The 14,811-nt window shown below is 44.0% G+C and overlaps 1 protein-coding gene across 1 annotated transcript in view; it reads right to left on the minus strand.

Annotated features, from left to right (window-relative positions):
* Positions 1–14,811, minus strand: part of DTWD2 (DTW domain containing 2) — a 177,404-nt gene that overhangs the window by 111,385 nt on the left and 51,208 nt on the right. The window contains exons 2-3 of the mRNA XM_001512622.4: positions 13,819–13,909; positions 6,081–6,175 (exon numbers count right to left, since the gene is read on the minus strand). Coding sequence (XP_001512672.1) covers positions 6,081–6,175; positions 13,819–13,909 — 186 coding nt within the window. The remainder of the gene's footprint in view (positions 1–6,080; positions 6,176–13,818; positions 13,910–14,811) is intronic.

The raw sequence follows: 14,811 nt of genomic DNA on the forward strand, positions 1-14,811 counted from the left end.
AAACATCTTTCCAACTCATCCAGATTTAAAATAATTTCCCTCTCTTGAGGAAACATTCTGGGATAGAAGACATTATTTGCACTGTACTAAGCGCTTGGGAGAATACAATATAACAGAGTTAATAATTGTGATATTTGTTAAGCGCTTACTGCGTGCCAGGCACTGTACTAAGAGCTGGGGGATACAAGCATATCGGGTTGACCCAGTCTCTGTCACAGTCACAATCTCCATTTTACCAATGAGGGAACTGAGGCACAGGGAAGTGAAGTGGCTTGCCCTAGGTCACACAGCAGACCATTGGTGGAGACGGGATTAGAACCCACAACCTTCCAACTCCCAGGCCGCTGCACTATCCGTAGACGTGTTCCCAGCCCACAGTGAGCTTACAGTCTAGAGGACGTTTCATCATCAGCTAAATTAACATCTTACTAGGTCCATAGGATTATCCTAACACACTGAGAATTTAAACACAGTATTCTGGGGGGGGCTATGCCCTGGCTTTATATGAAGGCAAAAATGATATCTCATTTGGCTTATTCGGCCCTAAATGCCCTATGCCAGAAACTCAGAAATGTAAGGCAAGATCCAGACCTTGAGGAGTTTAGAGTTAAATGAGAGAGCCAAAGCAAACGTAAGAACACAGATACATACTTACTGAAACTGAGGCACAGAAGTGAAGTGATTTGCCTAAGGTCACACAGCAGGTAAGTGGAGGAGCTGGCACTGGAACCCGGGTCCTCTGACTCCCAGGCCCGTGCTCTTTCCAATAGGCTATGTTGCTTTCCAGGCACTTTGTGCCCTCTTGTATGCTGTGCCCATGAAAATGTAATAACAATAATAATAATTGTGGTACTTGTTAAGCGCTTACCAAGTGCCAGGCACTGTACTAAGTGCTGGGGCAGATACAAGCAAATCAGGTTGGACACAGTCCCTCTCCCACGTAGGGCTCACAGTCTCACTCCCCATTTTACAGGTGAGGGAACTGAGGCCCAGAGAAGTGCAGTGATTTGCCCAAGGTCACACAGGAGACAAGTGGCGGAGCCAGGATTAGAACCCAGGTCCTCTGACTCCCAGGCCCGTGCTCTATCCTGTAGGCCACACTGCTTCCCAGGTACGTTTTGCCTTCTTGAGAAGCAGCATGGCTCAGTGGAAAGAGCACGGGCTTTGGAGTCAGAGGTCATGAGTTCGAATCTCAGCTCTGCCACTTGTTAGCTGTGTGACTGTGGGCAAGTCACTTAACTTCTCGGTGCTTCAGTTCCCTCATCTGTTAAATGGGGATTAAGACTGTGAGCCCCACGTGGGACAACCTGATTCCCCTGTGTCTACCCCAGCGCTTATTCATTCATTCAATAGTATTTATTGAGCGCTTACTATGTGCAGAGCACTGTACTAAGCGCTTGGGATGAACAAGTCGGCAACAGATAGAGACAGTCCCTGCCGTTTGACGGGCTTACAGTCTAATCGGGGGAGACGGACAGACAAGAACAATGGCACTAAACAGCGTCAAGGGGAAGAACATCTCGTAAAAACCGATGGCAACTAAATAGAGTGCTCTGCACATAGTAAGCGCTTAACAAATACCAACATTATTATTATTATTATTATTATTGTTGTATGCTGTGCCCATGAAAATGTAGGGGGGCATTATTCTGGCCCTGTGACTAATCAGAGGAGCACTGAGACCTTAAGATTCCCTTCTCTGAAACCAAAGCCACTGCTGTCTCTCCCTGAAGCAAGCACCTATGCACCCATTTTTTCCCCTTAGGGAAATCACTGAATCCAGAAGAACAAATTGGCATTTTCTTCCAAATAGACCCCTCATAAAGGCAGAAGATTAGGTGGCGTTTGGGGGTACAACGGGAAGTCGCAACTCATTTCCATCATAAATAGAATGCGATTTCTCTACTGGGTTGAATACCAAGTAATTCCTTACGGTAGTTATGCAAGTTATACAATTAATTGAAAACACTTATTGGCAGCGCTGGAAATAACAGTTATTTACTTTGGGAATCTGTTGAATCATTTATCTATGCAAATGATTTGCATTCTGGTGGAGTGATAAGGTCCCAGAACTGTTTGCCAGCAAAGGACCCGTCCCCCATCTAGACCCTCATTTCCACAACTGTGTAAATTAGGATTATGAAAGATAGAGTTAAGCTCGGACTGAATGAAATCTTATTGGAGAATGAGAACTTTGCTCTATTTTTTTCTCTATGCAGCACTTCCATGCTGAATAATGAATTAAGTGTGGGCTCCAAGAATTCAGAAGGATTATTGCAGGTGGTGGTTTTTATTTACAATTTAAACTCTGCTTGACTTCCAACAGCATATGAGTTTGGCTCTTACGTTTAAACAATATTCATTTTTCCCCATGATGAATTTCACCTCGGAGAATAACATCGACCTTCTTCTTTTGTCTCCCTTGAAGGGTTTACCAGGGAAACACCCCTAGTGTCGGCATGTGACTAAAAGGAAGAAAAAAGAATTAAGCGTTTTCTGACAGCTTATGCGCAGACAGCGAGTGCCACAGCCTACCAGCGATACATTATTCAAGACTTCCAGCCAATCTGATTTTGAAACCAAGAACTCGACCCTGAAATTACTGAGGAGCAGAGGAGAGAGCACAAGAAAAAGACCCGCGTAGACCTCGACTGCCGAACTGAGAGGATAAGAAAAGATATAAAACACAATGTGCTATTCCAAAGGAACCGATTAAGTTTCCGTTTGTCAAAGGGCTATTTCCGCTATGCTAAACTCTTATTTTTCCTAAGGAAGGCATGAAACGGGGCCTTTCCTGAGAATGACGAGATCTGACCGGGTTGCTTTTCAAGACTTTATCCAGGGGGAATATCTCCAAAGGTGGCCATCTCGAGGAAAATTTGGAGTTTGTGAATCAGAGCCAGTTACCGCACCTGAAGTTGGGTCGTCAGGACTTTGACTAGGGGAGTAGTTTCATTAGCCGCTACTTCTGGCACTGCTGCTGGGATGAGAGGATGGGGTTTCTCTCATCTCTTCCCATACAAGGGTGTGCTTTCCACGCCTTTCTACCTGACCCACATAAAAAAACTACCAGAACCACGAACTCAAAGTTAGCCAGCCAGTTGTAATTATTGAGCGCTTACTGCGAGCAGAGCACTGTACTAAGCGCAAGGGAGAGTACCGTGCAACAAGAAATGGACACATTCACTGCCCACAACGAGCTTATGGTCTAGAGGGGGAGAAACTCAAAATATGTCTGCTGCTTCTGCTTCTCTCCCACACGCTCAGTACAGTGCTCCGCACACCGTAAGCGCTCAATACATACCACTGATTGATTTACTGATTCAGCTCCAGCTCACTGGTAAATAGGGAATTCAGCACAATCCTCCTCCTTTACCCTCTAACGTCAGCCTTATTTAATGTTCTTTTTTACGGCAGAGACCGAAGACTTGCAGGAGGGGAGGACGGGCACAATATATCCTGGACTTGGGAAGTCTGTTCTATGCCACATGGCATTCTCTTGAACAAAGTAGAGAATGTAGCGGAGACCAAATGAATGATAGTTGGATGCACAACTCACTGGAGGATCAAACTCAGAGAAAGAGTGCATGAGGGTGCTACAGATGATCACACTCTGGCATGCTTCAATTGAGCCTAGGTGGGTGGGAGGATGGTAGAAGGAGGAAGAAAACTAACTGGTCATGAGTGACTTCAAAGTACAAAGGAAAGGGAGAGCAAAGTTGGGTGGGAAACCAGGAAAGAGAGCACAAAGCAGTCAGTAGTGGAACAAGGTGGTCAATCGCTCATCATATCCCGACTGGATTACTGCATCAGCATCCTTTCTGATCTCCCAACCTCCTGTCTCTCCCCACTTCAGTCTACACTTCACTCTGCTGCCCGATTATCTTTCTACAGAAACGCTCTGGACATGTCACTCCCTCCTCAAGAATCTCCAGTGGTTGCCTATCAACCTTTGTATGAAGCAAAAACTCCTCACTATTGGCTTCAAAGTTCTCCATCACCTTGACCCCTCCTACCTCACCTCCCTTCTCTCCTTCTACAGCCCAGACCGCACACTCCGCTCCTCTGCTGCCAACCTCCTCCCTGTGCCTTGTTCTCACCTGTCCCTCCATCGACCCCTAGCCCATGTCCTGCCTCTGGCCTGGAACGCCCTCCCTCTTCACATCCACCAAACTAGCTTACTTCCCCCTTCAAAGCCCTAATGAGAGCTCACTTCCTCGGGAGGCTTTCCCAGACTGAGCCCTCCCTTTCCCTCTGCTCCTCCTCCCCTCCCCACGCCCCGACTCCCTCCTTCTGCTCTACCCCCCTCCCTTCCCTACAGCACTTGTGTATATTTGTACATATTTATTACTCTTCATTTTATTAATGATGTGTACATATCTATGATTTTATTTATCTATTTTGAAGGCATTGATGCCTGTTTACTTGTTTTGTTTTGTTGTCTGTCTCCCCGCTCCTAGACTGTGAGCCCACTGCTGGGTAGGGATTGTGTCTATCTGTTGCCGAATTGTACTTTCCAAGTGCTTAGTACAGTGCTCTGCACAAAGTAAGCACTCAATAAACACGACTGAATGAATTAAATACGATTGATTGACTGATACTAATCAATCAATCTACTACTAGCATTCAGTGAGCAGCTCCAGATTGCCACACACTCTAATATGCGCCCGGGAGTGTATGGCGGAAGCAAAATACATGCTCCCAGGCCATAAGGAACTTAAAGTACCCAGGAAGAGGGTGCTAAAAGAGGCAGAGAAAACAAATTTTGCCTTTATATCACCAATTTTCCTTCTAGGATCCCACAGCACTCTTTAATTTTCCTTATACTCTTGTGGCTTCCCCTCTCTGTAATGTTTTTGTAGTGTCCACCTCCCCCACTGGACTGTAAACTGCTTGAGGGCAGGATCTACTAACTCTGTTGTATTGTACTCTGCCAAGCGTTCAGGGCAGTGCTCTGCATACTGCCACCACTTCAATACCACTGAGTGAGTGGTTGATAGATTGATTGATAAATGGCATTCCTTTTATTTTAGAGAAAAAGACTTGTTGTCAGTACACATTCGTATCCAAAAATAATGACCTAGGTATGTATAATAATAATAATAATGGCATTTGTTAAGCGCTTACTATGTGCCCAGCACTGTTCTGAAGCACACGGGTTGTCCCACGTGGGGTTCGCAGTCTTAATCCCCATTTTACAGATGAGGTAACTGAGGCATGGAGAAGTTAAGTGGCTTGCCCAAGGTCAGCAGATGAGTGGCAGAGCCAGGATTAAAACCCAAGCCCTCTGACTCCCAAGTCAGCGTTCTTTCCACAAAGCCATGGTGCTTCTCTATTAAAATACAGTCTTTGTTTCCTCTTATTTTACCTAGGTTCTGAGCACACCTGAGCAAGAAGTGGGAATGGATGATTATTAAGACAGACCTGTTATACTGAGAATTCACATGCAGTAAAGCTAAGAGAGATGGGGGCAAATGCACACAGGTCATAATATTTATCAGTAAAGCCACTTTAGTTTCTAAATCCATCTATGTACCCATCTTTTTCAGACACATCTACCAATCAACACCAAATAGTCTACTAAGCACTTGGGAAAGTAAAACAGAAGCAACTCACATGGTGCTCAGGTACTACTTTGAATCAGAATCAATCATATTTATTGAGCGCTTTCAGTGTGCGGAGCACTGCACTAAAGTGCTCGGGAGTGAATAGCAGTTCTTCTCCCAGTGAACTTTCCCAGCAATTGAATCATTTGGCCCTCACGATAACCCTGTGATAATTTTACAGATGAGGACTCAAAGGCACAGAGAGGTAAAGTGACTTGGCTAGGGTCACAGAACAAACCAGCCATAGTCGGGTCTGCATTGTACTTTCCAAGTGCTTAGTACAGTGCTCTGCACAGAGTAAGTGCTCAATAAATACGACTGAATGAATGACTAGAACCCACATCATTTGACTGCCAGGCCCAATGCCTTCAAATGATTTTCATCTTCATCCAAAAAGTCATCTTCAGGGAACTGCACAAGAAGCATCTTTTTAAATCATCATACCTCGGAAGTTGAATGCAAAGTTTGATTTACCTGTCTTCGTTGAAACGTCGACCAATCTTGACCTGACACTTATCTTTGGGGAGGCACGCTGCTAGCAAAGGCACTGTCCGCAATACTCGATTTTCCTTTAATTGGAAAATGTTAGATTTTAGAAAGACAAACACACTTCTTCAGGCACTTATGATGCATGTTCAATTCACTTTTTTTTACTACTTATTCTCACAAACATCCAGCAGTTTGTCACTAAAATAGCAAATATAGAACAGAATGTTTTAATTAATTTGAAGTTTGGAATTTCTATACTACCGGTTTGGCTTACTGCGTACTCTTCAATTAAAAAAAATCTAGGAATGAAAAGCAAAGCTTCCTGACACTTTGGAGAAAGTTCAAAAATTCTACCATACTTTTCTGAAAGATTTTTCTTAAAAAAGCAATTGACAGTGGTTCCCTGAGTTCACTCATAGCTTCAAACATTTTTTTCTAGACCATATAGGACAAATGGTGAGACCAATTTAACTCCTAACCTTATTCTCTCCCATTTCCCTTATCTGTAATACACTTTAATGTCTGTCTTCCCCTGTAGACTGTAAGCTCCTTTTTTTTCTTAATGGTATTTGTTAGCCAGGCACTTTTCTAAGTGCTTGGGTAAATACAAAGTAATCAGGTTGGACACAGTCCCTGTCCCACGTGGGGCTCACAGTCTCAATCCCCATTTTACAGATGAAGTCGCCGAGGCAAGAGAAGTGAAGTGACTCGCCCGAGGCCACACAGCAGACAAGTGGCAGAGCTGGGATTAGAACCCAGGTCCTTCAAGTTCCCGGGCCAGCCACGCGGCACCTTGTGGCTACCAACTCTATTGTATCGTACTTCCCTATGTGCTCAATACAGTGCTCTGCCCAAAGCAAGTGCTCAATAAATACTATTGATGGATTGACTGATCCAAGTTAAATCTGAAAATTCAAAAACTGGACTGTCACTGGAGGGCTTCTTGGAAGGGGCATTCTTTTCCATAGTCCCTAAAATAATTGTTTCTCCGCTGTTTCTAGATCAAAGACCACCTGACTCCTCTTTCAGAGTTCTTAAACATAGTTGTAATGAAAGGTGGGGATAAAAGCATTACAGGGTTTTCAGATGACAAAAAACCCACCACCAGGAGTTAAGAATGCCTTTAAAAACGCTCTGTCTGAAGCTCCAGAACGGGAGTCAAAATTAATAGAATAAATCCTTATCTCTTGTAATAAATTTCCTCTCCATCTTGAGTAATCGAATACTCTGCCATGGGCTTCCAATTGCACTAGATGACTATAATGATCATGAAACAGCTGAGTGCGTTTGAGTATGCCGGTCAAGTCACGGCTGACCTTTGCAAATTGGCAACTTAATGGGGAAGCTTGAGAATAAAAGCATTTCTCTTCAGGAGGTGAGGCTCCGAAAATATTTCACTTTGTGTTCATGCCTTAAAGTGATGCTGGTCTTCGGGAACGTTAGAATCAACACACGACATTTCCTCTGCTATTTGTAGGATTCTGTATACCCAGTTCATCCTTAGACTCTTCGTTTATGAGAGCTCATATGGGTCCGGATCAGGTACTCCTCATAATTCGACTCTCCTTCTTTAGTTTTAATTAACCAATCACCTGTCTATACGGTGATGTTCTTAAACTTTTCAGGATAGCCAAACTTTTTCAATAGTTTCTGGAGCCCAAGTGACATTTGACAGTTCTTAAGAAAACTGATCTGTCTACTGGGATTTCTACAAATGTTAAGTTGGGCCCGGGTAAAATATTGTTTAGAGAGGTACCAGGAGAACGGATGTGGCTAAGACCTTTGAGACTCTTGTATGAAGAAAACTATACAAATGCAAAATTCTTATTAAGTATTATTATTTGCCCAGAGTCATTCACTGAAAATTGCCAATAGCTTCATGACTGCGCTTGGGGAAATTATATGTAAAGTTTCCCTGCTTTGGGGGATTTCTAAAGAACTCGGAAGCAACGTGCTTCATATTTATAAGGCTGAAGAAAGAATGAACATTGCAAATGAAAGCTTTCTTCTTCAACCCCCAACTCCAGTTGTGGCACTATTTCCAGCTATTCCCACCTCGTTCAGGAGGAGAGATTCATTCCTAAGTAACCCTCCCTGAGGGAAGTTTAGTCAATGCCTTATATGACATTAACTTGTAACCATTTGGAGGGAAGAACTGGAAAATAGGGGGGCCGGGTAGTTGAGGATGAAGACCCTTGGCCATCCGATGCAAGAAATGGGAGCTGTGTTCGTGGGAGAGGAGAGGACAGAGAAAGCTGGGAGCAGTGATCCTGGTAGTTGCCATTGTTTTTACGAGATGTTCTTCCCCTTGACTTTATTTATTGCCATTGTTCTTGTCGGTCCGTCTCCCCCGATTAGACTGTAAGCCCGTCAAACGGCAGGGACTGTCTCTATCTGTTGCCAACTTGTTCATTCCAAGCGCTTAGTACAGTGCTCTGCACATAGTAAGCGCTCAATAAATACTATTGAATGAATGAATGAATGGAAGAGAAGCAGTGTGGCCTTGTGGTTAGAGCATGGGCCTGGGAGTCAGAAGGACTTGGGTTCTTATCCCCATTCTGCCACTTGTCTGCCAGGTGACCTCGGGCAAGTCGCTTCACTTCTCCGGGCCTCAGTTACCTCATCTGTTAATAAGGACTAGGACTGTGAGCCCCGTGTGGGATAGGGACTGTGTCCAAAATTGTACCTACTCCAGCGCTTAAAACAGTGCCTGGCAGTAGTAAACATTTTAAATACCATTTTAAAAAAAAAGAGAAAAAAAGAAAGTTAGGGCACATGGAGGGATTAGAGAGAATGAACCCAAAGAGGGCTAGGATACCCTGAAGGTTTGGTGTCCAGAAGACTCCAGAGGGGCAAGCCTCCTGCCCATGAGAGGCAGAAAGGACCAGAGTAAGCGAAGTACAGGATGCCTACAGGAAAGATCAGAGGCTTCTGGGAGGAAATGTCTTAGACCTAGGGATGAGCCGTTTGAACCGGAATTCTGTTTGATTGTTACCTGACACAGAATACTTGCAAGAAGATATCTCTGATCTCAGTAAGTAGCAATAACAAACACTGATGGATCGACCTCCCTGTCTGCTGCAGTAGGGCTAGAGGAGAAGGGATCTGAGGTATGCTAGGCAGGAATCCCAACCTGCTGATCTTGGAAAGAGATGAACTTAAGGGCCTTAGGATCCCAGGGGAAGCTAACTGGGGTCCCGGTGCTCCCCAAATTAACACGGGAGTAGTTTAAGCTCATCTTTAGACAGTAAACTCGTTGTGGCGGGGAGACTGTCTACTAACTCAGTTAGACTGTACTCTCCCAAGCGCTTTCTACAGTGCTCTGCACACAGTAAGTGCTCAATAAATACAACTGATTGATTAACCAGCAGAGGCAGAATGTTTAGATGGTTGTGACTTTTGACCTCTAGACAAGCCTGCTAAAGTGATGAAGGGCTGGAAAATTTCTCCTTTAGCCCTACTGTAGCTATAACTCTTTCCACTGCTGCCTTGTTTTCTTTAATTCTGCCATTTTTTAAATCTCTTCAACCTCTCCTTGTGGGGCTGTCTCTACCCCTAACATTTATTCCTACATTGTGAGGCCCCTGTATCATCCTTGAACTTTCCCCCAGAGTTTAGTAAGATGTTCTGTAAAAACCCTTGGAAAGAATGAATGCCTGTTTTTGTTTCTCCTATCTCCCTCTTTAGACTGTAAGCTTCAAAGGCAAAGACTCTTTCTTCTATTTCCTTTGTAGCTGACTACAACCATTAGTGCAATGGTCTGCACAGAGTGGATTCTTCAATAGATTGTTATAGTTAATGACCCATCACTATAAAGATACCCAGATTCCATTTCTATCACTTACAACACACTTGTCCCTCTCAAAAATCCCTAGGCATAACCAAAAAAGACATAGGAGAAACATTAGCTAAAATTAAAGCAAATGAGGTGGTCATTTGGGTTTTTAGGGCTATGCATGATGGATGAGTTCTTTTGGTAACTTTTGGAGTTGGGGAGCGAAATACTGGTAAATTCGGGGGGGGGGGGGGGGGAGAGAGCAAGAGAGAGAAAGAGAGGAAGAGACAGAGAAAAGACTAAAAGCATGTGAACAAATGATGGCAAAATACCAACTTTCAATCTCCAAGTCTCCCTCTGGAAAAACATTTACTTAATAACAATTTGGAAATATTTTTTCAATGAAATTGAAAATGATTCTGTAAACTGAAACTTTGAGTGGTCGAAAACATACAAAGACGGCTATTAAAACTTGAGAAGGCAATGTCTGGGGAGGTAATAGGTTGTAATAAATAAGTGTTGAAATTTGATATTGTGGTTTTGTGGAAATGGTGATATATTTTTCTGTATATTTGAGCTAATCTTCAGTCCACGGCAAGATAAGCCATCCCCCATACCATTGCTAATTTAGTTTTATGACTTGAAAAATAAGGTTTGTCATCGTCCATTAATATCTAGCCTATGTGAAGGTCCTTGCAATCTGTCTGTCTTTGCTTTTTGTCATCTATTTGTTGGTGGAGCAGAGTCATGCAAATGTTGGAGCAGAGTCATGCAAATGTCCAGGCTCTTTGGAGGCAGAACTGAGGTAGAGAACGCGCATGAGTATATTTCATATATTTAACGTATTTAGTCCCGACCCCACCCAAGTCCACAGAGGCACCTTATCCTGAGACCCATGGAGAGAGTTTGGAGTTCACAGGGTCCTGCAGGGAGAGAGGACAGCTTATTTGAGGGTGGGAGGCGGGAGGACGTTGCGTTGCTTGTCCAGACCCGATTGTCTTGTACCTATTCCAGCACTTCGTATAAATTGAGCTCTTAACGAATATCACGATTATTATTATTACAGTTGGTGTCGTTATCCATAGGTGAGGAGCTGGTGGCCAGGGAATGGCAGTTCAGATTTGGTGAGGTAATCTATCAGTGGTATTTACTGAGCGCTTGCTACGTGCAGAGCACTGTACTAAGCGCTTAGGAGAGTACGACACAACAGAATTAGTGGACACATTCCCCCCCCCAATGAGCTTACAGTCTAGAGGGGGAGATAGACTTTAATAGAGACAAATAATTAGATATGTTAAAGATGTGTATATAAGTGCTGTGGGTTAGGGATGAATATTCATTCATTCCTTCAATAGTATTTATTGAGTGCTTATTATGTGCAGAGCACTGTACTAAGCGCTTGGAATGTACAATTCGGCAGCAGATAGAGACAATCCCTGTCCACTGACGGGCTTACAGTCTAATCGGGGGAGACAGACGGACAAAAACAAGACAACTTAATCACGATAAATAGAATCAAGGGATGTACACCTCATTAACAAAATAAATAGGGTAATTAAACTATATACAAATGGAAAATATGGCACGCTTCACGACTTTGCATGTCATCCTTGGTAAGAAATGGTCCAGTGAATGGTAATGAGGAGATTCTGTGTGACCGCAACTTGATGTGTGGATGAGAGGGGTTGAGGTAGGAGGTCAACAGTGCTGAACAGTATAAGGAAACGGTGACTGGGATTGCCTTGTTGACTTAGTACAAGAAGTAATAATATTGAACATATTAATGCTCCTCCACCCAGTGAACTCCAAAGGGAAAAGCTGGTGGAGAGGGGAAAAAGCCCTAGTAGCCGTGGCCAAAACTGTCCATTATTCTCTCTGGAATTCTGAGTGTTTGAGCAAGTTTTACAGCTGGAAAAAATAGAGACCATCAACTAGAAATTCACCAGACTGAAATCTAAATTGCATCTATCAGGATTAGTTAGGAGACAAAGCGACCTGTCAACTATTTTTTGTTGAAAGAGAGAAAAAGAGAAAGAGACAGAGGCATAGACAGAGAGAGAACACCTTACCATATGCATCAAAGCAATGCAGGGATTTCTCTTCCCGGCTCTGCCACTTGCCTGTGTGACCTTGGGCAAGTCACTTCACTTCTCTGTGCCTCAGTTTCTTCCTCTATAAAATGGGAATTTTATACCTGTTCTCCATCCCTCTTAGACTGTGAGCCCTGTATGAGACAGGGGCCGTGTCTGATCTGATCATATTGTATCCAGCCCAGTGTTTAGTAGTACAGTGTTTGGTACATAAGCACTTAATCATAATCATTTTAGTCATCTTCGCCAGAACACAAACTTTATATTTCATAGCACCTTTGATCCAACAACCTCAAAATTCATTTCAAAGGTCAATTTACTAATCTTCACAAATGTCAAACAAGAGAGGTATGTGAAACTAGTTCTCTCCATTTTGGACAAGAAGATTTGGAGGTTGAGAAGCTTTCCAGGGTGCAAATTATTTACAAAAATTGAGAAGGGAATGAGTCCGCTAGCTGTCAGTGATGTGTTCTCTCCATTAGAGCACAACCAATCACCATCTGTGAAAACTGCACATTCCAGGATTACCACTTCAAAATATCATAAGAAACGATCCTCCGACATGGAACCTATCAGACACGGGTCACAAACAGTTATGGTTTTTGGCTTACGGTTTGAGATCTGACAGCGGAGTGGCCTAGTGGATAGAGCAAGGGCCTGGGAGTCAGAAGGATCTGGGTTCTAGTCCCGCTCTGCCACTTATCTCCTGTGTGACCTTCAGTAGGTCACTTCTCTTCTCTGTGCCTCAGTTCCCTCATCTGTAAAATGGGGGATTAAGACGGTGAATCCCATGTGGGGACAGGGACTGTGTCACCCAGAATTGCTTGCAGCCACTCCAGCGCTTCGTACAGTGCCGGGGCACATAGTAAGCACTTAACAAAAGCCACAAATTATTATTATTAGAATTATTATTATTTAAAGTGAGTCCAGGAGGCAAGGTCAAGGGGCTAGAGCTCAGGATGAGTGCAGCCCTCAAATCGAAGAAGGGAGGAAAGCAGGTCCGGTATAGCCTACCCACTCACAGGATGCTGGACATACCTCGTGGCTACTGACTCCAACTTCAGGGGCCTCCATGACACCCTCTGGGTTTCTAAAAGCAAAACAGCATGGCCTAGTGAATAGAGCACAGGGCTGGGAGTCAGAAGGACCTGGGTTCTAATCCCTGCTCCACAGTCTGCTGTGTGACTGCGGGCAAGTCTCTTCACTTCTCTGTGCCTCAGTTTCCTCATCGGTAAAACGGGTATTAAGACCACAAGCCCCAAGTGGGACAGGGACTGTGTCCAACTCGATTTACTTGTATTCTCACCAGTGCTTAATACAGTGCCAGGCACATAGTAAGTGCTTAACAAATACCACAGTTACTATTATTATCATCTAACAGTGAGCCACGTTGCCAGCATTCGCTGCTTTCTTTTCGCGCTGCTGGAGTGATTGCTGTCAAAATGACCCGTTGGTTTTCCTCAGAAAGCAAACTGCTGCTCTTCCCCTAAAAGTTGGGAATTGAAATTTCCTTTCTTGATATGAAGATTACAAAATCAACCACAGTATGTGTGAAATCAAATCCCTCGGAGAAAAATACAAAAACAACCCATTTCCCAAATCCTAGTGCTTACACTCCCACCCGAGTAAGCGAGGGCAGAGATCACAGATTTGAGGAAAGAGCAGACAATACAAACAAGAAATCACATGGCTTGTAACACGGGAAAAATATTTCCCAATAACTGAGAATCATAACTGCTTGAAGAGCTAAAGGAAGTTGTAGAGACATCTGTTGTGGGTGGTTTCCTCTTGCCCTTTCTCATACTCTCAAATCCGTTAGCCACTCTTGAACTTTGGCCCTTCCCATGGACACACTCACCTCTGCTGGGTGCTGAATTATGTACAAGTAAGTGGAGACATTGAGAGGATGGACTGGCAGGAACGGACACAAGCACACCTTCTGAGGACGTCTAAAAGATGGAAAGAAGAGAAAAGCTGTCAGTAATTAAGGAAACCCAATAACACTTTTGGATCCAAATCACAGGAGAAGCAGCGTGGCTTCATGGAAAGAGCCCGGGCTTTGGAGTCGGAGGTCGTGGGTTCTAATCCCGGCTCCGCCTCTCGTCTGCTGTGTGGCTTTGGGCAAGTCACTTAACTTCTCTGTGCCTCAGTTACCTCATCTGTAAAATGGGGATTAAGACTGTAAGCGCCCCCGGGGACAACCTGATAACCTTGTATCTCCCAAGCGCTTAGAACAGTGCTTGGCACATAGCAAGCACTTAAGAAATATCATCATTATTATTATTATAGGCAACACCAGGTTTGATTCTTGTTATTATTATGGTGCTTCAGTAAAACCCTTACTATGTGCCAAGCACTGTACTAAGCACTGGGGTAGATACAAGTTAATCAAGTTGGGCCCGCCCCGGTCCCACATGGGGCTCACAGTCTAACGAGGAGCGAGTAGGATTTAACCCCCATGAGGGAACTGAGGCACAGAGAAGTGAAGTGACTTGCCCAAGGTCACATAGGCAGATGGCAGAGTCGGGATTAGAACCCAGGTCCTCTGACTCCCACGCCCAGTTTAGACAGGTAATGTCTAATGCTTTTCTCAGCATCCGGGAACCTAGGGACAGAGATTTCCAGTCCCGGCTACTGGAACTTTGAATCCAACATACATAATTTGGACACCCATGTTTAGGAAGATCCTCAAGGAAAGACTGTGAGGATTAAAAGCAAACAAACATCTAAATGAATTCATTTCCTTCATCCACAGGGGATTTTAGGACACTGGGTTCTACTTGTGAAAAGCAAGCAATGCTTTCAACTGCAGGGAAGAGATCCGGTGCGTGGGACAAAAACGACTAGGTTA

Source organism: Ornithorhynchus anatinus, chromosome X5 (genome assembly GCF_004115215.2).
Source record: "Ornithorhynchus anatinus isolate Pmale09 chromosome X5, mOrnAna1.pri.v4, whole genome shotgun sequence".
Classification (NCBI taxonomy): Eukaryota; Metazoa; Chordata; class Mammalia; order Monotremata; family Ornithorhynchidae; genus Ornithorhynchus; species Ornithorhynchus anatinus.